This window comes from Tilletiaria anomala (assembly GCF_000711695.1).
Source record: "Tilletiaria anomala UBC 951 chromosome Unknown K437scaffold_37, whole genome shotgun sequence".
Classification (NCBI taxonomy): Eukaryota; Fungi; Basidiomycota; class Exobasidiomycetes; order Georgefischeriales; family Tilletiariaceae; genus Tilletiaria; species Tilletiaria anomala.
The window spans coordinates 130,890-148,877 of NW_013546985.1; the positions used below are offsets into that span (position 1 = coordinate 130,890).

General features: G+C 56.4%; 7 protein-coding genes and 1 non-coding gene across 8 annotated transcripts; 5 read left to right on the top strand and 3 right to left on the bottom strand.

Moving 5' to 3' along the window:
• Nucleotides 1–317: 317 nt before the first annotated feature.
• On the bottom strand, nt 318–1,163 carry K437DRAFT_256331 (dolichol-phosphate mannosyltransferase subunit 3). Its single transcript, XM_013388008.1, has 3 exons — nt 903–1,163; nt 666–773; nt 318–568 (listed from the first exon to the last, which is right to left on the bottom strand). Exons 1-3 carry the CDS (start codon nt 1,026–1,028, stop codon nt 512–514), a joined length of 291 nt encoding a protein of 96 aa, XP_013243462.1. The 5' UTR covers nt 1,029–1,163; the 3' UTR covers nt 318–511.
• Nucleotides 1,164–1,440: 277 nt separating this feature from the next.
• On the top strand, nt 1,441–4,942 carry K437DRAFT_246739 (Sec1-like protein). The gene is made up of 5 exons (XM_013388009.1): nt 1,441–1,888; nt 1,967–2,263; nt 2,337–2,426; nt 2,487–4,699; nt 4,767–4,942. Exons 1-5 carry the CDS (start codon nt 1,852–1,854, stop codon nt 4,785–4,787), a joined length of 2,658 nt encoding a protein of 885 aa, XP_013243463.1. The 5' UTR covers nt 1,441–1,851; the 3' UTR covers nt 4,788–4,942.
• Nucleotides 4,943–5,150: 208 nt separating this feature from the next.
• On the top strand, nt 5,151–8,593 carry K437DRAFT_256333 (uncharacterized protein). The gene is made up of 4 exons (XM_013388010.1): nt 5,151–5,524; nt 5,595–7,717; nt 7,786–8,349; nt 8,417–8,593. Exons 1-4 carry the CDS (start codon nt 5,209–5,211, stop codon nt 8,456–8,458), a joined length of 3,045 nt encoding a protein of 1,014 aa, XP_013243464.1. The 5' UTR covers nt 5,151–5,208; the 3' UTR covers nt 8,459–8,593.
• Nucleotides 8,594–9,159: 566 nt separating this feature from the next.
• Nucleotides 9,160–9,263, top strand: K437DRAFT_t29. Its single transcript has one exon. It is a non-coding gene; the product is annotated as a tRNA-Tyr (tRNA).
• A 247-nt stretch (nt 9,264–9,510) lies between these two features.
• On the bottom strand, nt 9,511–10,551 carry K437DRAFT_246747 (uncharacterized protein). The gene is made up of 4 exons (XM_013388011.1): nt 10,440–10,551; nt 10,230–10,371; nt 9,826–10,159; nt 9,511–9,750 (listed from the first exon to the last, which is right to left on the bottom strand). Exons 1-4 carry the CDS (start codon nt 10,452–10,454, stop codon nt 9,576–9,578), a joined length of 666 nt encoding a protein of 221 aa, XP_013243465.1. The 5' UTR covers nt 10,455–10,551; the 3' UTR covers nt 9,511–9,575.
• A 225-nt stretch (nt 10,552–10,776) lies between these two features.
• On the top strand, nt 10,777–14,991 carry K437DRAFT_235455 (AIP3-domain-containing protein). Its single transcript, XM_013388012.1, has 4 exons — nt 10,777–11,077; nt 11,144–11,331; nt 11,405–13,413; nt 13,489–14,991. Exons 1-4 carry the CDS (start codon nt 11,021–11,023, stop codon nt 14,763–14,765), a joined length of 3,531 nt encoding a protein of 1,176 aa, XP_013243466.1. The 5' UTR covers nt 10,777–11,020; the 3' UTR covers nt 14,766–14,991.
• On the bottom strand, nt 14,892–16,665 carry K437DRAFT_246754 (mitochondrial carrier). The gene is made up of 2 exons (XM_013388013.1): nt 15,191–16,665; nt 14,892–15,116 (listed from the first exon to the last, which is right to left on the bottom strand). Exons 1-2 carry the CDS (start codon nt 16,472–16,474, stop codon nt 15,039–15,041), a joined length of 1,362 nt encoding a protein of 453 aa, XP_013243467.1. The 5' UTR covers nt 16,475–16,665; the 3' UTR covers nt 14,892–15,038.
• Nucleotides 16,666–16,841: 176 nt separating this feature from the next.
• On the top strand, nt 16,842–17,880 carry K437DRAFT_294404 (uncharacterized protein; the record flags this gene model as incomplete). Its single annotated transcript, XM_013388014.1, has 3 exons — nt 16,842–17,123; nt 17,226–17,441; nt 17,487–17,880. Coding segments are annotated over exons 1-3 (690 nt in total), but the record flags the coding sequence as incomplete, so codon positions are not given.
• Nucleotides 17,881–17,988: the final 108 nt, after the last annotated feature.

Genomic DNA, 17,988 nt, shown 5'->3' on the forward strand with positions numbered 1-17,988 from the left:
GTCAGGTGGGCTCAGCCAAATGGGAAAGTTGTGCGTTGTAAGCAATGTCCTCCTATAAATTCAGGCAGGTCACCAGACTCCCATTTTGTCGCTTGGCACACACATTTCACTTGCTCCCATCGCAGTTAGGCCTCGCATCCAATCCCTGTAATTTGACCTACCAGACAAATAAATACTCCACGAAACATACGAATCGTGGTCTCGTGCAGTCGTACAGTCACCGTCGGCCATGCACTCATCACCTACACCATATCCTTCTTCACATGTTCGCACTCGATGCTTCACATTTGATAGGGCAGGGTGACTGTGAGGATCAGTCGGTATTAAAGTGGGCAGTTATAGATGGCAAACCATCGAAGTACAAATACAATGGTGTGGTCTAGGCGAGCGGAGAGCGCTGTGAAGAGGCGAAGGCAGAGCATGTACTCGCGTGCACGAAAGCACAGTCTTGCAGCATGCCGTGATGAGCCAGCATTTCACACTGCTGCCGCTTGGAACTACGATTCCAGTGTCATGAATCCACATCGACACCCCGTCCCCGAAGGAAGTCTTTTGCCTCCTTGATATCCTGTGTGCGGGATCGGAAGTGAGTGAGTGTCCGTGTTTGATGATGTGAAAGCCTCATGTACGCGATCGGCGAGGCAACCTCAAACCTCGATACTCACCACCATGAGTTCCTCGTACGCCTTCGGCGTATCGCTGAAGTGATATAGGCCCCAGCCTAGCTGCGATAATAGGTAGCTGCCGGTCGATATGAGTGCCCACCAAGGTAGCTGCCGGGCCAAATCGGGGTGAGAATTCATCAATTCGATGAACTTTGAACGTCCGCCAGCAGAGAAGCAAACACCCGTCGACTGCCAGCCATCGACAGATACCCTCATTTCCCTCTCTGTGCCACTCACAGTAGGCAGAATCTCCTTCTTTGCCTTGTCGTTGATCAAGGGAGTGGGAATGATATCGAGCAGAAGAAGGGTGTAAAGCACGGTGAGCGCAGCCACGCGGCCTGCAAAGTTCTTAGCTCGCGTCATCTTGCGCCCGGCAGTGTCTTTCCTGTCTGAGCAAGAGCGGCGCAGGGATGGTGCAGTTTGAGTCGCGGTGAAAATATGTGAACAGTGATCTGGCTGCGTTATGGCGAGCTCTGTGGCCTCTACTGGCGAAGCATGTTTGAAGAATAGTGCCAGAAATCAACATGATGGTCTGAGTAGTAGAGCCTAGTTGATTCATCTTCTGCACCTGGTTGATTGGGCGGGCACAAGGTCTGAGTCGGATGGAGACACAGCACCCACTCCGCGAGTCTCTCTCCTCGGCGTACGGGCCGTGGGCTGCTACCGCGCTAGCCAGAGGCGCCGCCGCATGGGCCAACACCTGACCACTCTTACATCAACATCCGCACTCAGGTGAAAGGCTGGCGAATGCCGATCATCGTCTCTGTCCTCCCATCAAGGGTTGAATCATTGGCATACGCGCTGCTCCTGGCTTTGGTCGTCATCGCATCGCGAATGTCCTGAAAGTGCAGCGAAAGACCAAAAGAACCTGCGCGCTCGACCCCGGTAAGGCTGGCCTCATCATTGTTGCTCCCAATCTCTGCCTGCGCAAGCTAAGGTGGCATATCACGCCCCTCACCCCCTCGGCTGTCCTGCGTGGAGCATCAGAGCATTACAGGTCGAAGCTCTAAAGCAGCCCACAGACATCGCAAGCTTGACACACACGGTTGAAGAACGGGTGTGGAGACTTGGCACACCGGCGATCCGCCAGACTGGAGATCCGGAGGTTTTGACCTGGGTCAAGAGGCGCTGTTGCAAGGATCGTCCAGCATCGTAGAAGTGTGCTTGAGCCAAAAAGGATTTCAAAATGCCTCCTAAGAGCATGATCTCCCTCGTGCGAGATCGTGAGTAAATGCCTAGCTTGCCGCTGAAAATTGCGGATCGAAATCGCTGACCCTTTATTCCTTTGCATTGCTACGAAGGCATCTTTACTGCGATTCGCTCGGTGCAGCCAGCCTCACGATGGAAGGTTTTGGTTCTCGACGCTCACACATCAGAGCTGATTTCTTCGGTTGCGAAGATGCATGATATCTTACAAGAGTCAGTCACCGGGGTGGAGATGATTGAGCAGGCAGACAGGCATGATCAGCCAGCTTTTGAAGCCTGCTACATCCTTTGTCCGACAACTGCTAGTGTCGATGCTATCATCCATGACTTAGCGCCTGGGGGGGACGCATCGAGGGGAAAGTACGCAGCAGCACACATCTTTTTCGTTGATGGTGAGCATTCAATGCGTTCTGCCTGAAAGTAAGACCTCAAACTGAGCACCCTCCCTCCTTCCCCACTTCCTAGGACTCACGGACGAGCTCATACAACGATTGACTAGGTCGCCAGCGGAGCCAAAGCTTCGACAGCTCATTGAGCTTTTCTGCAATATCTGGAGTAAGTGACAGTACTTCCTATCCTCGACTTGTGGCGCTGACCGCCGCTCCCCACGCACAGCGCCTGAGAATCAAATCTTCTCATTACGGAGTCCTCAATCATTCTACACCATCTTTCAACCCTTATCATCGCGCCCATTCAATGAAATGAGCGCTGCACAGCGAGCGATCGAGGACGAGGTCGTTGCCACCGCACACATCCTGCTCAACGTCTGCGTCACGCTCAACGAGTTTCCTCAAATCCGCTACTACAACCCCAGCCACCCCCCATTAGGGGCTTTGGCTCCACCTGATGGAGGTGCCGCTGGCGGACCATCAACGTCGCATTTTGATCGGGCTGGAAGCAACACGTTGTACTCAGGAAGCGCGAGGATTGCACGCTTCAGAGACGCGAACGACAGTTCGGGCGTCAGTACCGGAGGGACTCCGCCAATAGGAGGCGGAGACCATTTTACGAAGCGGCTAGCGTTTCGATTGCAAGGCGCACTTGATGACTACGTCCGCGAGAACCAGCCAAAACAAGACCCTGGGCGACCAAAGGGCGTCCTTTTTATCACCGACCGCAGCATGGACATTGTTGCACCATTCCTGCACGAGTTCAGCTATCAAGCCATGTGCAACGACCTGCTGCCCATCGAGGATGGCCTGCGATATCACTATCGCTTCACGAATGCGCAGGGGCAGGAGGAGGAGAAAGATGCAGTACTGTCGGACGAGGATTCGGTCTGGTGCGCGATTCGGCATCTGCACATCGCAGAGGCCATCCAGAAGCTCACAGACGATTTCAAGGAGCACGCTGGTCGACAAGGCCAGTATGCGACTGGCAGTAACCTGAATGACATGCGAGACATGCTCGCGAGCTTGCCGCATATGCAGGAAATGAAGGAGAAGCTCAGTCTGCACCTAACGATGGCGCATAATTGCATGAACATCTTTGAGAGAACTAAGCTCAACGCACAGGCGAGTGTCGAGCAGTGCTGTGCAACACGCATGACACCGGACGGATCGAAACCCAAGACGCTCGTGGAGGAGATGGTGCCACTGCTGGATGACAGGCAGGTCAGCAACGCAGACAAGGTCCGCATCATTGCACTGTACATCATGTACTGCGATGGTGTGCCGGACGAGGACCGGAAGCGACTTTTCCAGCATGCCAGACTCGGTCTGCAAGAGATGGATGCAGTCAACAACCTCGTTCTCCTCGGCGCCCGCGTCGTCAAACAGCCCATGACCTCGGCGTGGGACACGTGGTTCAAGAAGACGAGCGCAAGAAAGCAACCATACCGCGAGAATGAGTACGAACTCAGTCGGTATCAGCCGCAGGTTAAGCTCATGATTGAAGACCACTGCTCCGGAAAGCTAGAGCAGTCGACCTACCCATATGTACGGGACGCGCCGCCGGACACATCAGGCTTTGTCAATCAAGCTTCATCAGCGGGTAACTCTGCGTTAGCACGTGTTGGCCTGAACACTGGTTCATCTAGCGCAGCAAGCAGTGCTGGGCGGCCGGCTGCGAGCAGCTTGCGCAGTGCCAAGCCTACATGGCACCAGAAGCCGCGGGTTGGTGTTGCTTCAGGAGGTGGCTTGAGCTCCGCAGGGGGCAATTCCTTACCTTCGTCTTTCTCGCGAGACGATGCAACGCGACAGCGCTTCATCATCTTCATTGCCGGCGGAATGAGCTATTCCGAAATTCGTTCGGCATACCTGAGCTCCTCGACCGTCGGAAAGGATGTGTATATCGGCTCTTCACACATCTTCACACCGACAACCTTCATGGAGAGCCTCAAGCATCTCTCGCAAGGGCCACCAAAGTATCAGCATAGGCACGGACACGGGCACCACGAGCACCCGCACCACACTCCCCGTCACTATCCCGGGGGTCTAGCGCTGCCTCCTGGCGCCACCATGCTGACCAAGCCCTCCAACGACGTCAGTGGACTGCGCTCACGTTCCGAATTGACGCGCGACGGTCCTCAACACTCGGGTAATGGAACTTATCAACCGCACCACCAGCCTCATCAGAGTTGGTCACAACCATCTTCGGCAACATTGCAGGACTCGTACGATCGAAGATTTTACTCGCCCAGCCAGCCAACGCTGTACCAGCCCCAAGCACAGCAAACATCTGGTCCCCGACCTCCCTCTAATGCACCGAGCTACGGTAGCACTTCCGGGCAACGCATACAGGCACACCTACAGCAGTACGAAAATCGAGCGGCTAGCCCATCGCCCAGCGACCTCAGCAAGGCTAGCAAGGAGAAAAAGAAGGGAAAGGTGCGTTGGAATGGATTCCTGCGTTGAAGGCGCGCGAATGATGACAGGCTTGCTTCTCGCACCGCAGTTGGGTTTCTTTAAGAAGTGATCACACACAACCACATCATGCATTCTGCTTCTCCACAAATGCACATGTATCTATTCATTCGTACGGCATCAGCGACCCATTCAACGGAAGACGGCGAGCCCATTCACCCGCTCGATGACATCATGGCAAGTGCACATAGCTTTGGGTCTTCTGGCTTTGGCGTGAATCAATTCTCAATAATGTGGAACAGCAAAAGTGTGTAAATCCCGCAGGGTCGTAGTTCTCAACACTTCAGAGAGTCGACATGCCGTTGACTGCGACCCACAAGCAGCAGCCAGCAGGGCGGGAGTTGAACCAGTGCCAGCGATAACACGCAACACTTTCGGTCAAGAATGCTTCTTCGTGACTGTACACATTGACCTTTGCGTCTTCTGTTGCGCAACGTCCGCGCTGTAGAAGGTAGCCAAAGGAGGCTGTTTGCATGTCGTTCTTTGGCTTCGACGTAACGTTGCCCCGGGACCGCCCAGCTGCTAGCAGCGGTGGTCCCCTGGGGGCCGAGCCACACGGCGACGCGTTTGACCCAACCTTCGATCCGACCTACTCTGGCGAAGGAGGCCTCGGCGACGAGGACGATGATCCAAGTGCCCTGGATGCCAAGATCAGTGCACTGACAGCCGGAGCTCAGGAAGACGTAGCAGTGTATACTTGGGGAGAAGAGGACTATGATGGCCTTGGTGATCGTCTTGACGAAGGCAATGACGCTTTCAATGACGATACATTTGGAGTCGACGATGTCGGTGCGTTGTTCAGGCAATGATCCTCGCCGGATTGCAACCCACGCTCACCTCTGACTTCTGCGCTGGATAGGCACCGACTTTAACTTTGGTCACGGACCTGCAGCTGCTGTACCTGCTGCATCAGTCCCAGCTCCCCCGGCAATCAGCAAGTCCGCTGCGGCCCCTCTACCGTCCAAGTTCGCAAGCAAACTCGATGACTTCATGACATTGGACAGTACGCGCAGTGGGCCTCGCGCTGGCACAGGCGCAGCTACATCGTCACGCCCTGTGCCGAAGACAATGGAGGAGATCGAGGCTGAGATGAGAGGAAGTAGGATCACCGTAACGTCGCAACAGCAACAGCAGCAGCCCTCGCCTGCAGGAGCTCTCCCACCCTTTACAGGCCAGCAACTTCCTCCACCGGGCCCTCATGGTCTAGCACCACTTGGTCGACAGCCTTTGACGATGGAGGAGATTGAGGCACAGATGCGCCAAGCGCGTGGGCCGCCGCCACTCGCACCTCAGCCTGATATGCAGCCAGCTGCGAAGGTTGGGACTCAGGTTCTCGCTCCCACTCAAGCAAAGGAGCGATCTGGAGTGGCGGACCTCGCATCCATCATGCGGCAGCAACAGCAGCAACAACAGCAACAGCTTCAAGAAAAGGAGATCCTGCAACGCCAACAGGCCGAAAAAACGTTCCTTGAGACACAGCGCCAAGGTGCCAATGGCACACCTATTCCTCCTGGAGGAATTATGCATCCTCCGTTTCAAGGCAAAGGGAACATGCCACCTGCAGCGTTGGCGATGCAGCAGGCTGCTAATGCACAGGCGGAAGCGCAAGCCATGCACTTTGTGCGCATGAAGGCGCTTCTCGATTCGATGCCTGACACTGTGCAGCAGACTATTCTCAGCCTGCCGCCGTCGTTGCAGTTCGAGTCTCTGGACAATGTAGTCGAGGCATTCCCTGCCCTACGACAGGTCCGATCTACCGATGTCTCCAAGCCAGACGTGGCAAAGGCCATTGACACACTGCAGGTAGCTGCCATAGGACACATTCACGAGACTGTGCGACGCAAGATTGAGGAGATCGAACGGCAGGAGGCCAAGTTGCGCCGAAAACTGGCCAAGATCCAGGCTATGTCCAAACACAATGGCCTCATGACGCGCTCGGATCAAGATTTTATCACGCGTATCCAAGTCAGCCAGCTTGTCACCCCCGATCCGTACACCGACGACTTCTATGCGCATATCTACTTTGCTTTGCGTGGTGGTCGCGGCCCATCTGCACCAGTTCTGGGAGAGAGCAACAATCATAACGAAATGCAGAAGAACGGTAGGAACAAAAAGCAGCCGCGCTTGTCGCGTCGCGAAAATGCCATGCTGCGCATGCAGCAACAGGTTGAGCGTATCGTCAAGCATCGAAAGGAGCGTGACGAAAAGTCGGCAAATGGTATTGCGCTCGAGGGTGCCCTCGGAAGGATCACTGCAAGCTCCACAAAGGGCATGCGTCAGATGCTTTCGCTGCCTTCGGACGGAGCGGCGGCGAAATTTTCCGGGGCCAGCGATGGTGCAGCTAGTGGTGCACAAGATGCTGTACGCGCGGCTCTTGCCGGCGCGAGTCTCGGGCAAAGCGGTGCACCTGGTCAAAAACGCCAGGCATTGGGCAAACACGAGGTACTGCGCATCCTGGAGAAGCTATATGACACAGTCCTTGCGCTTGAACAGCTGCGACGTAATGCACCTGCGCCGGGTGACCCCGGCGCCGATGCGGCTGCAGAAGCGCTAGAGCAAAGGCAGGCTGCACTGACCGTTTCCCTCTGGAAGGACCTGCGCGTACTTGAGCCCCTTGACATTTCAGATCCGCACCCCTTTGTGTCGCTAATCTCGACATCAAAGGGCAAGCGTCTTCTACCGCGGGCTCTTCGGCATTTGACCCCTGAGCAGACGCTCACCACCATGACAATGATTGTCGCATCCTTTCAATCGCTCGATGTGGTCAAGTACGCGCACCTGCTCGATGGAGAAAGTACTGGCTCGAACGAGCCTTCAGCCATGGCCCAGCGCGAGGACGTGGAGCGTCAGACGGAAGCATTTGCCAATTCAATCGTTCCCAGCATGATGCAACTGATCGCCAGCGCGCCAATGAAGATCGTCAGTGGCATGCTTGCTGTCTTCATTGAGCGAAATGATGCGGTCCGAGTTGCTCGAAGTAGGGTGAGTCTTAAATGGTTCAGCGACTCACCTTCCCGCAGCCACTGAAGTTCCCTTCCCTCTCGCTTTAGCCTGGAATTGCATTCCTCACCATCTTCCTTTCTCGCGCCGAATCGCTGCGACAGGGCGGTGGAGGGATCATTCCCTCTACTGAGGACTTGGAACAGTGGTCTCAGATATTCTCTTTGCTGTTTCAACGACTTTCCACCCCTTGCATGCTTCCCGGGCTGTTCCCATCGACACGTGCCCGGGCTTCTCTGCCGTTCGGACCAGGCTACTACATGTCCGGAGCCTTCGGCACCGCCACGCTTGCCGATGCAGCCAAAGACGGTAAAAAGTACCGCAACATCGATATTGAGGACGAACCGGTCTGGAACTTTATGGCTGCACTCGCCGTTGCATGTTCAATGGAGCAGCAGCAGACGTTGGTCGCTGAGCTCAGGGATAAGATTCTGGAGAACGTAGTGTCCGCGAAAGAATGGGCCAAGCGCAAGAAAACGCAAGCCGACCAACGGCTGGGAGGTCTGGCGAATGAGCTCAGCTCTGCCGGGTTCAGTGTTAACACTGCGAGTGTTGGTGCTATCCCTGGTATGGAGCTTGGGCCCGACGTGCGCATTCGGAATGTCAATCTATTGGTAAGTCCATTGACACTGCAACGTCGCATTGCTTCGAATGCTGGCTGATGTTTGACGTTTCTTTCAGCTTCATGCTCTTAGCCTGGACGCAACCCAGATCGATATTTGATGTGAGCAATGCACGAGCCGAAATGAAATTTATCTTGAATATGCGTCGCCGTAGATATCAGTTCTCTGCCTTCTCACTGCCTATTGTGCTGTACCTATTGTGCTGCTACTGTGGATGGAGGGCCGCCTGTAGATGGACGGGTGCGATGATGAATACGCTCTAGATCAAGTAGCTCTTTTTGATGGGAAGAGGACTGGAGGATTTCACAAGCGCCTGCCGCAACGCCTGCACCACCAGCGCTCGAGACCAAAAGATCACTCCTATGCATGTAAGGAGTTATGGATCAGGGGACGAATTCAGAAAGATGCTCAACGCGGAGCTCCTGTCAGCCTAGGCTACAGATCCCTTTCTAAAAGTATAGATGGTCACACGCCTAACGCTAAGGTATCTGGCGCGATGGTGGTGCGGTGGAGAAGTAATGATTAGCGACGATGCGAATCGGCGACCGTGACAGTTGGTATCCCTACTTCAACCCGCGCATGTCGTCTGCGCAACTGCCTTTTCGCAGGTCTTTCACACTCAATATGATGGACATAAGTCTCCGTTTTCAATTCATCGATCATCGATTGGGGTATATAGACCATACTATGCATTCGTAACGATCACCAGATAACAGGCATACGTACCACTGGCCACGGCAAAAATTCTGTTTGGGAGGATCATTCAGATTAAATATGTGTCAACTTTTTCCCTTGTATAAGCTCGCTATAACTCAGTTGGTAGAGTGTAAGACTGTAATGGAAATCGCAGGCCAACCGGAAGGTGGTTAATCTTGAGGTCCAGAGTTCGACTCTCTGTGGCGAGATTTTTTTGCACGTCACAGTTTTGCTCGTATCTCCTTTTTTGCTTCCCGCCAGCCATTCCATCACCGATGACCGGCCTAGGTTTAAAATCTGACACCGGCCTATCGACTGGGGATGGCGGGCACTAATGAGGAATCGTCAGTGAGGCCTGTTTTCATTAATCTAGCCCAAGATCGAGCCAGATACAGGCATGGTTTTCAGATCAGGTGAGCGTTTGCATATCCTGCAGCAATCTGCGTTAGGACAAGCATCAAAATTTCATCAATAAGATACACATCTGAGCTGCTATGCTACAACCATCTCTCAGAGAATGTTCAGTGCATCCCCATGAATTCATCTGCTCGTTGGAAAGGACTCCCAGGCGACATGCTTCGAATCGCAGGGGCGGCGTTGTTACCGGCGGCTAACTCCTTGTTGGCACTCTGTTGTGCTTTCTCCTCTAGCTGTAGCTCTTTATGTATCCCCGCTTGAATAAGAACACACTGATCACTATATTGTGAGAGACATACGGCCTTTCAGATTCTCGTGCCGCAGATTGTGTGCAAGGAGAGGCGATTGACTCACGGAAATGTGTCTGATATGCGAACGATTCGAAAGAGTGGCAGGTCTTGCGAGCCGCCCTGCCACGCTCTTAGTAGCTTGACGTTTGTGGGGTTGGTCAGATCTGGCACTTCCATACCCATCTTGTATTGCTCCTTCTCCTTCGCGCATATGCTTTGCAGAAGCAGTTCGTCCTTTGAGGGCGGCCGCCCTGGGCGCCTTGCAGCTTGAACCTCAGCAAGGCGTTCACGGTTGAGGGACAAGTACGTATCGGAGATGAATGTGTGCAGATCTTGAAGATCGGGAAGGTGCGTTACTTCCGGATCGAGTAGTCCGATCATGTTAAACATGCGCTCGACTAATAGGAAAATAGGGACATGTATCAGCGTCGGGAAAAATCAGGACCGAGCGCATCAGTGTGAGCTCACCTCTGGAGTCTGTCACCTTGCGCCGGAGCACCTTTTGCCGTGCAAGTTTGTCTTCTCGGTGAGCAACGCGAGCTAGCTGATGCGCTCTACGGGAATTCGGGTGCGTTGGCGCATTCTTGCGCTTGATTGTCTTTGCAGTGAGCTGCGGGAATGAGGACAAACGTTCAGACTCAGATCATGCGCCAGCGCATGTTGACCTCGCTCTCGCACCTTTTTGCCACCCATCTTCACTATCCCAAGCCGACCGTGGAAACGCTTTCAAGTACTGATAATCTTCGTGATCAAGACAGTCTCGCTTTCGCAATGTAAGATATCATTCGTGGACAGCTTATTGGTTCCCGAACAGAAGGGAGGAGAGTGAATGCATTTTTATATTTTCGAAGAGCGAGGGACTCTCTCGTTGATTTTTCTGGCTCTCTCGCCCGAGAGGTGGCCGAGACAAGCGCAGTGCTGTGGCGCAGCAAGCGGCCTCTCGCTTGAGAGCCCATCTTCACGCCGACACCATCATGACGACCATGGCGCGCTCGCACCATCATCTCGCCTTGATTGAATGTTCAATGTTCCAAGACAGGCTCGCACCAGCTCCAAGGCTGAGAGCCAGAGGCCGCAAGAACAAGCTCCCGGGCTCAAGGCGTGATCGGCGCTGTGCATCCGGGACCGCTGAAGCTGATTGGGTAGGCCCGGCAACCGGTTCATCAAACTAATTTTGTCGACTTGCTCGATAGCATACCAGTGGTGCGCCTCAACCCCGCTTAGATTTGTGACCCAAGGACCTAAGTATATCTGCCGTCATGTCGACACTACAGGCGCAGCCTCGCGCTGGAGATAGCGCAGGACAGGCAGGCAGGGTGAGCCAAAGCATTTGAAGAAGGAACGAAATATTGGATTTGGTGCTGACGCCAGCTTGTTACCAGTACTCCACATCTCACATGGAATCGTCGGTGACGCGCCTGCTCGTGGCTACCAAGATGTTACTCGAGGCGCTCACGAAATGGTCGATGGGGCAGCGTACAGAGGAACAAGTATCGGATGTCTATGTGCGACTGGGAAACGACTTCAATACCGCCAAGCTCGCATTCGGGAGCTATGGAATTGACATGCGGTGAGATTCTTTTAATGTCATTCGGAAGCATTTGTGATTTGTGGGCGTAGGCTGACGTATAGTGGGAATGCAGGGACCTCGAGTCAGTTCCGGACGACTTGCGCGCGTGTCTAGAAGCATGCTTATCGGAAGAAGCCTCGCAGAGTGTGTTGGAAAAACACTTACCTCGGGTCAGAGAGATTATAATTGCATTGCTGCAGGGCCTCAAACTGAAGCAGGCCCAATATAAGCAATATCTGATGCGCAATCGCACCTCTTTTCAAGAAACTCCCGCTGCACCGGTCACATTCACCCCAGTGCCCGGTCCTCCTCCAATGGCGGCAGCACAGCGAATACCAGACTCATCACGGGATTCGAACACGCCCAAAGACAGCGTGCTCATGCGCGGTGGCAGTACAAGTCAGATTTCGCAAAAGCGTGGAGACAGCTTGCGCATTCAGCGACAAGGCGGAAGCGAAGGCTCTCCTACAGTTCCGCAGTACCCTTTAATGGAAGATCGACCACCATTACCTTCTGCGAGGGATTCGCTTCATCGTGGGTCTCCGAGCGCCTTGTCGCCTTCATCATCGGCCTCGAGGCGGCCGATGCACGCTCCACCGATCGACACAGGCGCTCGTGCGTCTCAATTGATCAGAGGGCATCTACGGCGCCCGAGCATTGACTCATTGCGAGGAACAGCCCTGGAGGCGCAGCCAGATGAGAAGCGATTCTCGCCGACAGTGCCCATTTCAGAGCTGGAGGAAACCGTCACTTCCCCGCCACCTCACAAAGGGACACCTCATTTAGGGTATCGATTGACTGATACACCGCTATCTACATCCTCAGGCGGTGTGTCTGATACGGATGTATCTCCGTCAGTGGCGGCCCGCTCAAGGCATGCTCCATCCAGTTCGGTACCGGTCGTACCACAGCCGCCGGTGGCCAGCGGTCACGCTCGTGCAGGAAGCAGCGCGTCGACTCTGCAGACACCGACGAGCGATGGATTTGCTTCCCGCTCTCCGCTTCCGACCATCGAAGCGACATCGCCGCTGTCGATGGACTCTATCGATTCGGCAGCGGATCCCTCGCTGCGGGCGCTCAAGTCTCGCGATGTGCTTGAACGACGTGCATCGAAACGCTTCAGCGCTTACACTTTCAATAAGATGGGTCTTGGCCAAGGCTTTGGCTCCAGCTTTGGCTCTGGCAACTTGGGGATGAGCATGCTGAACCTTGGCGCAACGCCGAGCGGCGCCAGTGGCTCCGCTGCGCCGGCGGATCGTCGCGTCGTGCAGAGCGAGCGCAAGACGAACACTTCGAAGCGTCCGAGCAGGTTGAATGTCGTCAACAACAATGCCGACATTCCCACTGGTCCACAGTCTGGGGATACAATCACCAGCGGGCCGCCTTCGGCTTCTGGCTTGCCATCCCGAGGCATCAAATCAGCCAAGCGCGTTTCTTCTACCTCTTCCACGGCGTCCTCTGCCAATCGCAGTCCCATGCTGCCTTCTCTTTCTTTACCACAGTCGACAGAGCGCACGTCCCCCTCGGGTAGCTCGCGCGGCCGCTTGTCACCGGCGGCAGAGAGTTCGACCGAGTCTTTGCCTTTCGTCGATGCAGCACATGTCCTCTCGCCGACGGAGGATGAAGTAAAGTTCGACATCCCCCCAGTACCTCCACTTCCTACTCCAGCGGAACGCGCTCGACTCGATGCGATTCAGAACCGCGCCAGTCAGTCGCCTTCGCACGTGTCGCAAAGCGCCAATACCAGCATCACTGTAACATCCCCACAACCCGTTTCGGCTGAGACGCCAACGCAGGCTAACTACCATGCCAGCGCTCTTTTACCGCAAGGGCAGCTCAATCTATTCCTTCAGTTGGGGCGTCATACTCGCAAGGCTGTCATCGATTACGATCCAGACCTGCCAGCTGGAGGCATCACCATCGCAACTTTGCGCATGCTCTTCGTCAACCGTTTTGCTTATTCCCCCGGCCAGGATGACTTCCCCGCCATCTACATCAAAGATCCGCGGAGTGGGCTTTCTTTCGAATTGGAGGATCTCGAGGACATCCAGAGTGATACATTGCTCACCCTCAACATCGAGCGTAAGTGCTTGGACCCTTGGCAGTGCTTTGTGGAAGTTGTACTGACAGCACGATCCTTGCTACTCACACTTTCAGCTCTTGATCAAGTCAAACAACATCTCGATCTTTCGATTAGTGGGTTGACGCGCGAGCTGCGCGAGCTAAAGGCTGCTGTGATGGAGCGCGATGTGCGACGCATGTCGATTCAACAGGACTCCTACGCGCATGTCGCCGAGAGCGTCCAACGCTCAGCTTCCCAGAACGTCGGCAAGATCTCCGACTCAGAGTTCGCGGCGGCTGGCCAGCGCGTGGCGCAGATGGCGCGTGCAGCCAGCGGGAAGAGCCCCGTGGGCGGTGGGTCGCCTAACTCCACGGGGGCGCGCGCAGCAGACGAGCTGCGCGTGCAGTACGATGAGCTACAGAAACTGCGTCGCGAGCTTGCCATTATGCGTCAGGTGCAGGGTGAGTTCTCGACCGATGTCACTTCGCTCTTCAAGGAACTGCGAGAGCGCAACAAGCGCGTGCGCAAAATCGCCACTGCAGATGCACCGGTCGAACGTAATTTCATTATTGCCGGAAAGGCGCAGCTTGATTCGAGCTCGCAAGAGGTGCTCACTTTGGTGGAGGATCTTCAAGACACTGTCGACGACCTCAAGCACGATGTCATCCAGCGTGGTGTCAAGCCGAAGCCAGCAATGCTGAAGAAGATCGTTGGTGATATCGAGAAAGCGACCAAAGGCCTGGAGGAAGTGGAGAAGTATGTGCAGAATGTCAAGCCGAGCTGGAAGAAGACCTGGGAGTCGGAGCTGCAGAGCATCGTGGAGGAGCAGGAATTCCTCAACCACCAAGAGTCGCTCATTGCCGATCTACGTGACGACCACGCGGCACTGCAGGATGTGTTCAACGACATCCAGCAAGTGGTCAAGCTGCGCGGAACGAGCTCGCGTGGATACATTCCGCCCGCGCCAGAGGAGGGGCACCAGGGCCTGAATACGGTGATGCTCGAAGTGCGCGGGCAGAGCGTGGACCACGAGAAGCGCCTGCGCGCGCTGCAGGCTGCGGAGAAGCAGCGGCAACGCGAGCTGGCCGGGCGCACGGACGAGTTTGCCGACGAGCTCGCGGGATTCGTCGATGGAAAGGCGTTACGCAAGACGGGAGGGCACCTCGAGGCGGAGCGCATACGGCAGCGCAGGGACAAGGCGACGCTCAACGCCATGTTTGGGAATGGTGATGACATGGGAGGTGCGCCGACCGCGCCGGCGGGGCCCGGCCTCAAGCCGGCCAAGTTCATCCTGGGGCAGGGCCAGAAGGAGGAGGTGAGGGATGGTGGCAAGTCTGCGTCACCGACTCTTCCGCTGCCGCTGGCTGACTGAAGTGAGGAGATACGCGTGTATGGCAGTATCACTATTGGGACATGCGGATGCACAGAATTGAGCTGCGCGCTCGCTTCAGGTGCGCGCCAAGTTCAGGTGACGACGGGTATGTGTGTGTCCATGTGTGAGCGGGTGGATGTTGGGTCTATTATGCTACAAGATGCGCGTGTGTGCGCGGGCATGGATGTACAAAGTGGGCAGCCAGGCAGGTTGCAAGTGGAGAAAGTAGTAGTACAGATGCGTTGGCGCGTGTTGAACATCTGGGGATCGGCCTCATCGTGCAGTCGCGTGTTCTTGAGCTGGCGCAAAGTGCAGAAAGAGCTCGTAGATGCTGAACATGACGGCAGCGTTCTGCGTGAGGATAAAATGAGAACAGTCAGCACATGGTACATAAGCTGACATCTGTTGCGCAGTGATAGACTCACAGGAACGACCCTTAGCAGATGAGCGGAAAGCCCGCCGTAGAGCGCCACCACGCCCTCCTCCCTGACGACGACGCGGATCGTCTGTAGGAGGCCGGTGTACTTGCGCGGGGCGCCGGTCTCCGGCGGCTGCTGTCGCAGGCGCGTGCGGATCACTTCGTGCGGGTACGTGATGAGCGACGCGATCAGCTTGGCCGTGCCGGCTGCGGAGATGGTGCCGGTGAGCGACTGGCGCTCGCGCGCCGCGTTGCTGTCGGCTTTGCTCCCTTCCGCTGATAGTGATGCGCCTTGCCGCCGGTCCCAGGCTTTGAGTTGCTCGTACAGCGCCCACTGAATCGTCCCCTCTGCAACGCCGAGGTAGGAGGCGGACATGCCCTTGTACAGGCCGTGGATGCCCTCGTTGCGGACGATCTGCACGACCATCGCAAACGATTTGGTTGACGGGCGCGCGGGCGCGGGCCGCGCGTGGAAGGAGAAAGAAGGAGAGGAGGAAGAGGCGTTGCGGGACGATATCAAGGCAGCTGCTGCGCCAGGAGGCGTCTTGGCAGCGGCAGCGGGCGAGGTGCTGGAGGTTGTTGCAGGCAGGGGGCGGACGGCTGCTCTCCGCCTGTCTGCACTCCTGCGCGCCTCAGACTGGTTCTCGAGCTGGAGGCGCGTCTTCACGACCCAGATTGGGTTGGTCGCGGTGGCGGTTACAATGCCCGCGAGCGTGGCAGCGACGAGGTGGACGGCGGGCGTCTCGCGTCCGGCATTGAAGCGCTGCGCAAGGAGCTGCTTGCCGTTACCGTACACGGAGAAGTTGATCGCCCGCGCCGGCACGACGCCCACGAGCGTCGGGCCTAGCCCCTTGAACAGGGCGCGCGGGCCCTCGCGCAGCGATATGGTGCGCAGCAGCTGTGCCGTTTCGACAAAGTGGTACGCCAGCGTGCGCACCGTGCGCAGCAGTCCTGCACTGCCGCCACCACCGTGGCGCGATGGTGGAGTCCGTGCGTATGCCTGTGTATGCCGTTGTTGCTGCTGCTGGTACATGTCGGATTGCAGGCGTGTCTTGACAACGTCGAGCGGCGACGTTACGATGGCGCCGCACATACCGCCGACGCCGCCGGCGGCAAAATGGACCCATGCCTGGGGACTGCGTGGAGGGCGCCCATGCTCCTGCGCCTGTGCGGACGAAGAGGATGGGGCGATCGAGTCGAGCGCGTCGCAACGCTGCTGCTGCCCATCGCTTGGTGGCGGTGGCGGCGCGCCATCTCGCGCCTTACCCTTCAATGCGCTGGCGATACTCATGATCAGGGGAGCAGGCGAGTGGGTGTTGATGGGATTCGATTGGATCGGACTGGGTTGGGTTGGATTTGGTTGAATGCAGCGGAGGATGGGCGGCGCGGGGAGGGATGATATTTGGATTGGAAGTGCATCAGGCCAGCCTCTGCTTGACGTCTCTTGTCCACCAAGAGGGGATGAGATGGGTCGGATTGGACATCAAGCATGCATGTTGCGCGATGAGAGTGAGAGATATCATAGATCAATGAAAAATTGAGATCGACGTGCGCGTGAGTTGCACCGAATCTAAACGCGTGCACACCCTTGATATATTATGCCATATACAAATTGATGGTTATGTGTATGTAATCGAGCTCTCGTTCATACGGTGGCTGCTTCACCCACGTCTGGAAGCCATCGCTCACTCACCTCCCCGACTGGGCATAGCCTACGGCGCCAGCGCCAGGGCTCTCCCAACACAGAGAAGAACGGACCAGACTCGTGCACTAGGACCCGCAAGCGGGGACGCGCGCCCGCCTTTCGGGACCTCCTCCGCGCGTGTCGCGTCGCATCACATTGGATTGTATCGCCCACCATGGCGCCCCTGCCAGAGCACATCTTTGAGGGCGTCGTCTTCTTCCTCAACGATGACCTGAGTCCAGAGCTGCTCGCTACGGTGCGTGTATTCTCCTTATCTTTGCTTTACCTGCTCTGCTTTGCTGCTCGCTGATGCTGACCGGGACAACCTGAACCTGTCTCCAACCGCCTTCTTCTTCAGCTCAAGGAGCTGCTGCAGACCGCCGGCGCGCAGTGCTGGGAAGACTCTGCGGGTGAGATCAACAAGGCATTCCCGCGCTCCTACCGCTTCAACCCGGAAAAGGTGACCCACGTGATCACCTCCACGCTTGACTTTCCCGAGTACGAGGCCTGCATCGACCCCCAGGCGGACAATGTCTTCAACATCGCCGCAGACTCCCACGCGGTTGTCGTCGATGTGAGTCCTTTTTCGAAGTGTCGTGAGACGCGATTGTCTTGACAGCTGCTGAAATGCTCCCTCCGTACGCCTGAGCAGCCGGAGTGGGTGCAGCGCTCATACACGCTCGGCGAGCGCCAGCCGGAGCGCTTCTACTCGCCCGACGCCGCCCGCATTTTCTCGGGCGTAGTGATCCACGCGTCGCGCATGCCCAAGCTGGAGGTCGAGCTAATCATGGGTGCCGTACAGTCGCTGGGGGGCTCATACAAGCTCAACTTGACCAAGGAGGTCACTCACCTCATCACGCCCTCCGAAGACTCGAGCAAGCTGAGCGTGCTGCGCGAGCCGCAGAACCGCCAGCTCGGCATCTGCGCCGTACATCCGAGCTGGATCGACGAGAGCGTCAAGTTCAACCGCCTCGTCGACACCGCGCCCTTCGCCTGGCCCCTTGACCGTGCCGGTAAGCCGCCGCTGCTGGCCAACTCGACCCGCGTGCCGCCCTACACGCTGACCGCAGGCCCGACCAACGGCCAGGGTGAAGCTGCTGCTACCGGCGGCAGGCGAGCAG

Bases quoted from the DNA above. Each gene is read 5' to 3' on its own strand.
- K437DRAFT_246747 (XM_013388011.1), bottom strand. The intron at 10,160-10,229 runs GTGAGCTCACAC...TTTTCCTATTAG, and splicing joins CAAGGTGACAGACTCCAGAG to TCGAGCGCATGTTTAACATG. The intron at 9,751-9,825 runs GTGAGTCAATCG...CTCACAATATAG, and splicing joins CGCATATCAGACACATTTCC to TGATCAGTGTGTTCTTATTC.
- K437DRAFT_256333 (XM_013388010.1), top strand. From the start codon at position 5,209: ATGTCGTTCTTTGGCTTCGACGTAACGTTGCCCCGGGACCGCCCAGCT. The intron at 7,718-7,785 runs GTGAGTCTTAAA...CTCTCGCTTTAG, and splicing joins TCCGAGTTGCTCGAAGTAGG to CCTGGAATTGCATTCCTCAC. The intron at 8,350-8,416 runs GTAAGTCCATTG...CGTTTCTTTCAG, and splicing joins TTCGGAATGTCAATCTATTG to CTTCATGCTCTTAGCCTGGA.
- K437DRAFT_246739 (XM_013388009.1), top strand. From the start codon at position 1,852: ATGCCTCCTAAGAGCATGATCTCCCTCGTGCGAGATC. The intron at 2,264-2,336 runs GTGAGCATTCAA...CCCACTTCCTAG, and splicing joins ACACATCTTTTTCGTTGATG to GACTCACGGACGAGCTCATA. The intron at 2,427-2,486 runs GTAAGTGACAGT...CCCCACGCACAG, and splicing joins GCTTTTCTGCAATATCTGGA to CGCCTGAGAATCAAATCTTC.
- K437DRAFT_235455 (XM_013388012.1), top strand. From the start codon at position 11,021: ATGTCGACACTACAGGCGCAGCCTCGCGCTGGAGATAGCGCAGGACAG. The intron at 11,078-11,143 runs GTGAGCCAAAGC...GCTTGTTACCAG, and splicing joins GCGCAGGACAGGCAGGCAGG to TACTCCACATCTCACATGGA. The intron at 13,414-13,488 runs GTAAGTGCTTGG...TCACACTTTCAG, and splicing joins GCTCACCCTCAACATCGAGC to CTCTTGATCAAGTCAAACAA.
- K437DRAFT_256331 (XM_013388008.1), bottom strand. From the start codon at position 1,028: ATGACGCGAGCTAAGAACTTTGCAGGCCGCGTGGCTGCGCTCACCGTG. The intron at 774-902 runs GTGAGTGGCACA...TTGGCCCGGCAG, and splicing joins AGAAGGAGATTCTGCCTACT to CTACCTTGGTGGGCACTCAT. The intron at 569-665 runs GTGAGTATCGAG...TCCCGCACACAG, and splicing joins CGTACGAGGAACTCATGGTG to GATATCAAGGAGGCAAAAGA.
- K437DRAFT_246754 (XM_013388013.1), bottom strand. From the start codon at position 16,474: ATGAGTATCGCCAGCGCATTGAAGGGTAAGGCGCGAGATGGCGCGCCG. The intron at 15,117-15,190 runs GTGAGTCTATCA...ATCCTCACGCAG, and splicing joins ATCTGCTAAGGGTCGTTCCT to AACGCTGCCGTCATGTTCAG.